Here is an 8,869-nt window from a genome sequence, read left to right as displayed (position 1 = left end):
CAAGGGTGAAGACGCCCCTTTCGGGCACGTGCTCCACCCCCATTCCAGACCGGAGGTCCCCGGCCCGATAGGCCACGCCCCTTCCGGGAATAGGCCCGCCCCTTCCTGGAGCCCCGCCTTCCTGGCGCTAGGCCCGCCGGACGCTCTGGCACGTACCATTGAGTATCCCGTCGGGGGGATGTTCTCGGTAGGGACGACCGGTTTGGCGCTGGCCTGCCCCCAACGCCTTTCACGTTGACCCTGTTCCCTAACTCTGGCCCTCCGGGCTCTAGAGTGGTCTCGCGGGAGCTCTCGTTCCCATGCCCGCCGTCCCCGTCCTCCCCCCTCCAGGTTTGGCAGGTGGCGCGGTCCGGGGCGGGGCCTGTGGGAGGGGCGGGGCCTCGGCGGCGGACGGACCGGGAGTGGGGGAACTGAGCGGAAGGGTTGCGGTCTCCGTGCAGGTCGGAGGGATCGGGACCTCGGGCGAAGGCGGGGAGCCGCCTGGGCTTGGCGTGCGCGGCCCCGGCTGGGTCCCAGCGGCACTGCGGCCGCCGTCCCCCGATCCCTGTGGCCCTTCCTGGCTGCCCGGGCTCGGCGCCCGCGGCGGGGTCCACAGGCCTCAGACCGACTCCGGACTGCGGAGACCTAGCCTCGCTCGGGTGGAGACGGACACCCCGACCCGGGCGGACCTCCTGACCCCGACAGAGACACCGGCCACCCCCTACCCCACCCCCGCCGCAAAGCCCTCCCTGACCCCGGGCTGTTTATAGGCTACATATTGCACTCGGGGTGCGTGTTACCGCGTGTACACGAGGGCCCCCCGCCTCGCCCAGGCCACACACGCAGGTGCACACCCGGCTCGGGAGGGACGGCCGTGTGGACACACCGCTGGCCGCAGTGTTTCCGGACTCAGACGCGCTGACCCCGGACTGAGACGCACTTGAGCACTTAGCTGCCCCGGACGTACCCACACCCCACCGCGGGCCACCTGCAGCCTCGGTGAGCATCATGCTCTTGCCCTCACCAGAGTCCACAGTTGGCAGCGTTGAGCTCCTAAGGTCTCGTGGTTGACCCCAGACTGACTCCCTCCCAGCCCCGCGACCAGGAGGCAGGGCCGGCTTGCTCAGACCTCCATCCAGCTGCCCCCAGCCCCAGGCTGAGGCTTTGCATCCGTGCCTGCATCACCCCAGGGCTGTGATCGTTGTGGTCCGCCCGCTGTGTGGCAGTCCTGGGCCCTGAGCAGGCGTGGGGGGGGGCTGCTTGCGACTAGGGCTGGTGCGGGCCGGCCCTGACATTTCCTTTGCAGGACCCCCGGCCTCGTCATGGACCCCGAGTGTTCGCAGCTCCTCCCGGCTCTCTGTGCGGCTCTGGCAGACCCCAGGCAGCCCGTGGCCGATGACACCTGCTTGGAGAAGTTGCTGGACTGGTTTAAAACCCTCACTGAAGCAGGTAAGGGGCGCTGTTCTTGACTTTCCCCAGAGGCCAGAGGGTGCACAGGGCTCCCCTGTCCTGGAGGGCGGGGGGAGCTGCCAGTGGAGAGCAGCCCGCTGGCACGCGTGGCTGTGCGGTGACGGCCCGCGGCCCTGACCAGGGTCCAGCCTGCAGCTGCTGCGGGACAGCCCCTGCCTGGTGGAGCTGCTGCTCCAGGTGCCGAAGGCCCCGCGCCTGAGTCCCCGCGTCCTCGCCTTCTCGCTCCGCCTCGCGGGCCTGCTCGCCGCCCAAGAGGACTGCTTCCGGTTCCTGCAGGTGAGCCTTCTCCCCGCAGGCGCATAAAGCGGGGGGCTGTCACCCCCCGCCCCCCGTCTCCGCAGTGCTGCTTGCCTTGTAAAGGGATGGCGTGGGGCAGGGGACAGCCGGACCCCCGGGCATTAAACGCCCGGCATCAACGCCCGGTCAGTTGATTCCTGAGACGAACCAACAGGATCGACCAGCCTTTATTTAGACGGGGCTCCGGGGCCGCCTGCCCCTCCCGGCACAGCTGCCCAGGGCCCGAGCGGAGAGCCAGCCGCCTGCCCCAGCAAGGCCAGGGCCCACTCCTCTCCACTCCAGCAGGGGGAGCTGCTGCCCGGGCTCTTCGGGGAGGCGGGCCCCCTCGGCGGAGCGGCCTGGACGGCGCCCACTGTGCGCAGCGGCTGGATCCAGGGCCTGCGCTCCCTGGCCCAGCACCCCAGCGCCCTGCACTTCCTGGCCGACCTCGGTGAGTGCCCCCCGCCTGCCCGCTGTGGCCTCGCCATGCCCCTGCTGCGAGGCCCCGGGACCTCCTCACCGGGCCCGCGGGGCGGCGGGAGGCATGTCGGGCTGTGTGAGGAGCCCTGGGGCGACCGGGGGGCTGGAGGCCCCTCGAGAGTGGGAGCGTCCTAGCTCGCGGCTGCGGCCCAGCGGGCGGCTTTGGAACTAAGAGGAGGGATTGGGGCGCTGTGGGTTTAACGCCCGGCAGCAAACAGCGCTGACCCGCCGCCCAGCTCGGGCGCTTGGGCTCCTGAGCAGAGGACACTGAGCCGTCTCCCCCCAGGTGCCCTGGACACCGTGGTCGCCCTGCAGGGAGACTCCAGCCTGTTCGTGGCCTCGGCGGCCGGGCAGCTCCTGGCGCACATCCTGGGCCTGTCTCTGTGGGGCCAGGCCGAGGGCCCCCCCGGCCCCCAGGCGTGCGACTGGCCGGCCAGTGCCCAGAGGATCGTGGGCCACATCGAGGAGTCCCTGTGCTCCCCCGCCGCCCCGCGGGTCACGCAGGCCCTCAACGTCCTGACCACCACGTTCGGGCACTGCCACCGCCCGTGGACGCAGGTCCTCTGGGTGCGGCTGAGGCCCCTGGTGGCCTGTCTGCTCGAGAAGGACCCGGTGCCAGCCGCACACTCGCTGGTGGACCTCCTCCTCAGCGTGGCCCGGTCAGCCCCGGGTGCAGAGGGGGGCAGAGGGTGCTGGTTTTCCCGGGAGCCTCAGGGTGGCTGATACGCCGGGAGTAGAGGGGCCACCGGTGGGTCTGGACGCCTGCGCCCCTGGAGGGACCTGCGTCCCCGCTGGGCACGGCAGCCGCGGGCATGGCAGCCGCGCTGGCCCTGCGTGGCCCCGGGGAGCACCGGACTCACTCGCCTGCCGGGCCGTCTCTGCAGGTCCCCCGCGCTGAGCTCCGACCGCAGCCTGTGGGAGACGGTGGCGCGGGCTCTGGGCCGCCTGAGGCCCGCACACGCAGGGCCCCTGGCTCTGGGGCTGCTGACCCTGCAGGACTGGTGAGTGTGGCTCCTGCGGGGGGCGGGCGGGGCCTCGCTGTCCACGGTCCGAGCAGCGCTGTCCGGGCGGTGTGGCCAGGCCGTGGGCATTTCCTAGCTGCTCCCTCGTCCCCGCCCGCCTGGGGCCTGGGTACCTGTCGCGGTGCCTGTGGGAAGCTGCCTCTCAGGGCGTGTCCAGGTGCTGGCACTGCCCTCTGCCCACTGGCTGGGCCACTCGAGGCAGCCGCTCGCCTGGGGGGGAGCAGGGCTCACCGCGCCCTCCGTCCTCAGTCCCCAGGCCCTGAGCACCCAGGCCTTCGCCGTCCTCCTCCAGCCCCTGGCCTGCGTCCTGAAGGCTGCCGCGCCGGCCCCCGCGCCCCCAGGTACCGCTGGGCAGGGCAGACGCCCGTGGGAGGACGCCACCCCAACCAGGGGTGGAGGGTGGGACGGGGCCACCCAGCTCGCTGCTCCTGTCTTCCCGTCCCCACCCGAGTCAGTGGGCGCGTGGCCCCCGTGGGCACCACGTGGCCAGAGCAGCCGCCTCGCCCGCCCGGCTGGGCTCCGGGACTTGCCACTTCAGCCTCCGGAGGGGAGGGGTAGAGAGGGACCAGGTGTGCCCTGTGCCTGTGGCGGGCACAGAGAGGAGCTCCTGGCACAGAAGCCGCCCCAGGATGGGCGGGGCCTCGGCCTGGGGAGCCCTGGACCTGGCTCGGGCCCAGCCTGGTCGGCTGCTGTCACCTGACGAGCCCCGGCGTGGAACCTCCCTCCTGGTCGCTGGCGCGGGGGTGGCTGGGGGTTGGTGACGGTGGCGAGGCCTGTGCGGCCTGCGGGACGTGCCGCCGACCGGGAGCTGTTTCTGGTCCCCACAGGCTTGCCGGCCGGGCCCGAGGGCGACCCGGCGGCGGCGGACACGCTCCTGTCCTCCCGGTCGGCCTGCGTGGGGCTCCTGTGCCAGACCCTGGCCCACCTGGAGCTGCTGCAGCCCCTGGTAGGTGTGGCCCGGCCTGCGTCCCCCGGGCAGCGGGCAGCAGCCCCTGACCCCGCTGACCCCCCGCTCCCGCAGCCCCAGCGCCCCGCGCCCTGGCCCCAGGCACCCCTGCTGGGCGCCACGGTGACGGTCCTGCGGTTCTGCAATGGCTCAGCGGTGCCCGCCTCCGGCTCCGACGTGGGGGGCCGCCTCTGTGCCATCCTGGCCGGCTGCGTCCGCGTCCAGCGCGCGGCCCTCGGCTTCCTGGGGGCGCTGTCTGAGGACACAGGTGAGCGAGGGTGCGGCGCGCTCGGCTCGGGTGAGCAGGTCCCACAGGCCGCCCTTCCCTCCCTGCTCAGGACGTCCTGGGCTGTTGTCCTGTGGGGGTCGGGGGACACTCCCTGGGATGGGTCTGGGAGCCCAGGGCGGGCGGGCGGTGGGGGTTCCACCCACCATGTCTGTCCCAGGGCCCCCAGAGCTGGTGACGCAGGTGTTTGCCGTCCTCCTGGATTACCTCCGGAGCCCCGACTCCAGCCCCACGGTACAGGCTGGGGGGCAGGCCTGGGGGGCGGGAGAGGGGCAGAGGTGGGGGGCGCCCTGCAGGCCTCCGACCAGGCCAGTGTGCTTCCCCAGTGAGTTCTAAGGGGCAGGCGGCTGCGGGTTCGGCCGGGCCTGGCTGAATGGGGCGCTGGGAGCTGGGCGGGGAGGGCAGGAGGGGGCTGCGCACGGGTTCTCGCCGGGAGAGATGGCCCAGAGCCAGGGGGCCCTGCGCCGGTGCCCGGTGTTTGCTGCAGACCACCGTTCTCCTAGCCCCGCGGTTGAGCGGCCCTGGGGGGGGCAGTGACTCCCACCCACGCACCGAGCAGCAGTGGGAGTGGGCGAGGCCCCCGGTCCCGGGGCTTGAGGCAGAGGCGCTGCTAGTTTCTCGTGTCTTGGGCAGAAATTGCGTTTCCCCAGGAGTGAGGTCCCGAGGAGGCTGCCTCCCCTCCCCTCCCCTCCCCTCCCCTCCCCTCCCCTCCCCTCCCCTCCCCTCCCCTCCCCTCCCCTCCCCTCCCCTCGCTCCTCCAGAGGCCCCTTCTGCTTCCAGCCCATCTGACCCCCATGGCGGGGCAGGGCGGGGCCACAGGGAGGGCGGGGGCACGGGGTGGGCGGGGCGCAGGTGGTGGGCGGGGCACGGGGAGGGCGGAGCACGGGCACAGGGAGGGTGGGACGCAGGTGGAGGGCGGGGTGGGGCGCTCCCTCCGGCCTGCAGCCCCGCCCTCCCCAGGTTCTGAAGAAGGCCTTCCAGGCCACGCTGCAGTGGCTCCTGAGCGCCCCCACGCCCCCCGGCTGCTGCGCCCTGGACCCCCCCACCCAGCTGTTCCTCAGAGGTAACCCGGCCTCCCGCAGGGCACACCCGGGAGCCACAGGGCTGGGCGGGGCCGGGAGGGGCGGGGCCGGGAGGGGGCGGGCGCGGGGCCACTCTGACCCCCCTCCCGCCCCAGAGCTTCTCCCTGTGCTGCAGAGGCGCCTGTGCAGCCCCTGCTGGGAGGTGCGGGACTCGGGCCTCGAGTTCCTGACCCAGGTGGTCGGACACTGGGCAGGTGAGTGCGGCGGGGGCGGGGTGGGGGGGGGGTGCTGTGGCACCTGCACTGGTCACCCCGGTTGGCTCTGGAGCCTGGACCAGAGGCTGCCCGGGGAGAGGGCGAGGCTGCGGGCTCAGCTCGGTCACAGCTGCTGTGGCGCTCGCACCCTCAGGACAGGCCGGCTTCCGACACGCGCTCCTGGCGTCCGAGGTGCCCGAGCTCGCGCAGCAGCTCCTGCAGGACCCTGAGAGCTACGTCCGAGCCAGCGCCGTGACCGCCGTGGGGCAGCTCTCCAGCCGAGGGCTGCACGCCAGCCCCGCCGGCCCTGAGCACCCGGGGGGCCCGCAGGTGGGCGGCGGCAGGGCCTGGGGCAGGGCTCTGTCCAGCACGTCCCGGGTCTCCCCCTCAGCTCCCAGCACCCCATTGCGTGGATGCGGTCACCCCCCTCCTGTGACAGATGAGCACATACAGGGCGAGGGGCACGTGCTTAGCCTGAGGCCTGTGGGCGGGTTTGGGGGCTCTCCCTGCACCCCGCGGTGGGCACTCACCCTCCGCCCGCCCGCACCCTCCGTCCGCAGAAGAGCCTGCTCCTGGAGCTGCTGCACGTGCTGGCCACCGACGCGGAGGGCTTCCCCCGCCGGGCCGCCATGCAGGTCTTCACCCAGTGGCTGCGGGATGGCCACGCCGAGGCGGCCGAGGACACGGAGCGCTTCGTGGCCAGGGTGCTCCAGGCGGCGAGCCGGGACCTGGACTGGGAGGTCCGGGCCCAGGGTCTGGAGCTGGCGCGGGTGTTCCTGGAGCAGACGCTGGGCCCGCCCGGCCCCCCCGGCCCCCCCGCCGAGGCCGCCCCGGAGGCCGCCGCCCCGGCCCGCGTGGCCCAGGCCCTGCGCGCCGCCTGCCGCGTGCAGCTCGTGGAGTTCGCCTTGCGCGCCCTGTTTGACTACGACCGGCCCGTGGCCCGGAAGTCCTGTGACCTCCTCCTCTTCCTGCGGGACCAGGCCGCCCCCGGGGACGGCGTGCAGGAGGCGGGGGGCAGCCCCGACGTGGCCCCCGTGGAGGCCGCCCTGCAGAGGTGGCGGGCAGGCGAGCAGGGCCAGCCCCTGGGGCCCCTGGAGCCCGAGGCCGTGCTGGCCGTGCTGCGGTCCATGGACCTGGAGGGCCTCCGGGGGGCGCTGGCCGAGAGCAGTGACCACGTGGAGCGGAACCCCCAGTCGCTCCTGCAGGACATGCTGGCCACCGTGGGCCTCCGGGGGGACAACGAGGCCGACTGCTACTGAGGGCCCGCTGTGACCCCCCTGCCCCCCGCGACCTCTCTGCCCCCCGCGACCTCTCTGCCCTGTCTCTCTGCTGCTGGGCCTTGTCCCTCCCTCAGGCCCCGGGCCCCAGCTCGGCTGGCTGCACAGGGACCCTCGGGAGCCAGGCTGGGGGAGACCAGCGGTCAGTCACGTGTTTGGAAGTGTTATTAAAGTGGCTTATTTTCTACTAAAAATAAACACCTGTGACAGGCCACCGAGTCCGAGCCGTGTCTGAGACGCCGGCCAGGAGGAGGGGCGAGGAGGGACCTCCCGTGGCAGCCACTGGCCTCTGGCCTGTGGGTCTGCCCTGGGCCCCGGGCCTCTGGGATGATCAAGGGTCCGAGCACTGAGCTCCGCCTGGATGGGGCTGGACCCTGGCTCATGATGGTGGCCCCCGATCCAACCACGGCCGGGCTTCCAGCCGCAACCCCCAGAGTCGCCCTATGCGTCCAGTGACTCCGAGCTCACGCCTCCCCCAGGCAGGGGGAGCTCCGTGGTCACGCTGACCCACTCTCTGCAATGCTTCTGGAGGGCAGAACAGAGGGACTTTCCCGACTCGCTCGCCGAAGCCAGCATCTCCCAGACACCACATCCAGACAGAGACGGTTGGTCCAAGAAAGCGAGTCCTCTCATGAACTCAGACGTAAAAATCCTCAACAAAATACGGAATCCAACAACGTGTCCGTCCAATTCCCTATCCCGGCCAAGTGGGTTCAGCTCAGGCAGGCAAGGCCGGCTCAACCTCGGAACACCGAGGAAGGGGGCCTGGGAGGCTCAGAAGTCACGAACGTCACCTACAGTCCCCGGCTCAGACTGGGTCACGTGGCACACCCGACGACGACGATGACTACGGTGCCGAGGCCGAGGGTGTGGGAGGGCGAGCAGTCCGACCACCTGCCCGCCACGCTTCACGGCCGCCTTGTGGTGCCATTTGCGTGGGGTCGTGGCACCGTTACGTGTGCTGCTCGATGCCTCTGAGAAACGCTCCCTGGCTGTGGAGCGGGGCGGGGAGAGGTGTAACTGACCCATTCCTACCCTAGGAGCACAGCCCTTCAGGTGTCCAGTTTAAGTTGGGGTGGGTCTTCCGTGTACCCCCACTTGGGCAGGTCTGTCCCCTTACTCCCCGAGGTCACTCAGACCACATCCTGGCCATCTGGCCTCACCCAGGGCGCTCAGGGTCCCGTGGGGCTGCCCGGCCGCCCCTCAGGTCACATGCCCTGAACTCGGCCACCTGCTGGGCCTGAGGAGCTGCCCCTGGCTGCGTCCTGCAGGGGGCGCTCAGCCTGGACGAGGCGGAACCCCCGCCCCACCCCAGACCTCGGCCCTGTCTGCCCTGTGGGACCGCGGGGTGCCGAGCCCCGAGGGCTTACTGCATCCTTAGCCTGGAGCCTGGGGCAGGTAGCGCTGGGGAGGAGGAGGGACGAGAGGCGTCTGTCTGTCTGTCCCAGAGGGAGGGCAGCCCCAACAGGCCCCGAGGCAGGCGCTCCTGTCCGTCCAGCCTGCGTGGCCGTGCTGCCCTCTGCCGGCGGCGTGAGGCACCGCAGGGCATCCTATCCTCCACCCCCCCCAACCTGCGGTGTGGGCGGAGCCTGTGGTGTGGGCGGAGCCTGGCCGCGGGGTCCGCCCCCAGGAGGCGGGGCCTCGCTCGGTCGGCCAGGCCCGGGCTTCCTCCCGCGGGGCTGGTTCCAAGGGCAGGATTCCGACTGGACGGGCACTCCCCTGGCGGGCTGCGGAGGCATGGCCACCGTCTAGCAAGACCCGCCCAGGCCCAGGGAGGACGGCGGGGTGCGCCCAGCGCAGGTGAGATGGGAAACGTGGGAGAACCCGCCCCTTCCGGCCCCCGTGACCTCATCGGCC

The 8,869-nt window shown here is 72.2% G+C and overlaps 1 protein-coding gene across 2 annotated transcripts; it reads left to right on the top strand.

The window, feature by feature from the left end:
• The first annotated feature begins 378 nt into the window (after positions 1–378).
• Positions 379–7,224, top strand: BRAT1 (BRCA1 associated ATM activator 1). Of its 2 annotated transcripts, none has more exons than XM_079771199.1 (14): positions 379–978; positions 1,286–1,428; positions 1,571–1,725; positions 2,032–2,176; positions 2,492–2,864; positions 3,090–3,206; positions 3,477–3,568; positions 4,055–4,173; positions 4,249–4,441; positions 4,620–4,693; positions 5,420–5,522; positions 5,637–5,735; positions 5,890–6,065; positions 6,296–7,224. In XM_079771199.1, the coding sequence occupies exons 2-14, from the start codon at positions 1,302–1,304 to the stop codon at positions 6,992–6,994; spliced, it is 2,472 nt and encodes an 823-aa protein (XP_079627325.1). In that variant the 5' UTR covers positions 379–978; positions 1,286–1,301; the 3' UTR covers positions 6,995–7,224. The 2 variants fall into 2 exon arrangements, with proteins under 2 accessions (XP_079627325.1, XP_079627324.1); XM_079771198.1 differs by having other exon boundaries at positions 2,029–2,176.
• Positions 7,225–8,869: the final 1,645 nt, after the last annotated feature.

Source organism: Cnephaeus nilssonii (assembly GCF_951640355.1).
Source record: "Cnephaeus nilssonii genome assembly, chromosome: 5".
Classification (NCBI taxonomy): Eukaryota; Metazoa; Chordata; class Mammalia; order Chiroptera; family Vespertilionidae; genus Cnephaeus; species Cnephaeus nilssonii.
Note: the sequence above shows the minus strand (reverse complement) of the source record. Positions and strands in the feature narration are given on the sequence as shown.

Bases quoted from the DNA above. Each gene is read 5' to 3' on its own strand.
- BRAT1 (XM_079771198.1), top strand. From the start codon at position 1,302: ATGGACCCCGAGTGTTCGCAGCTCCTCCCGGCTCTCTGTGCGGCTCTG. The intron at 4,442-4,619 runs GTGAGCGAGGGT...TGTCTGTCCCAG, and splicing joins GGCGCTGTCTGAGGACACAG to GGCCCCCAGAGCTGGTGACG. The intron at 5,523-5,636 runs GTAACCCGGCCT...CTCCCGCCCCAG, and splicing joins CACCCAGCTGTTCCTCAGAG to AGCTTCTCCCTGTGCTGCAG.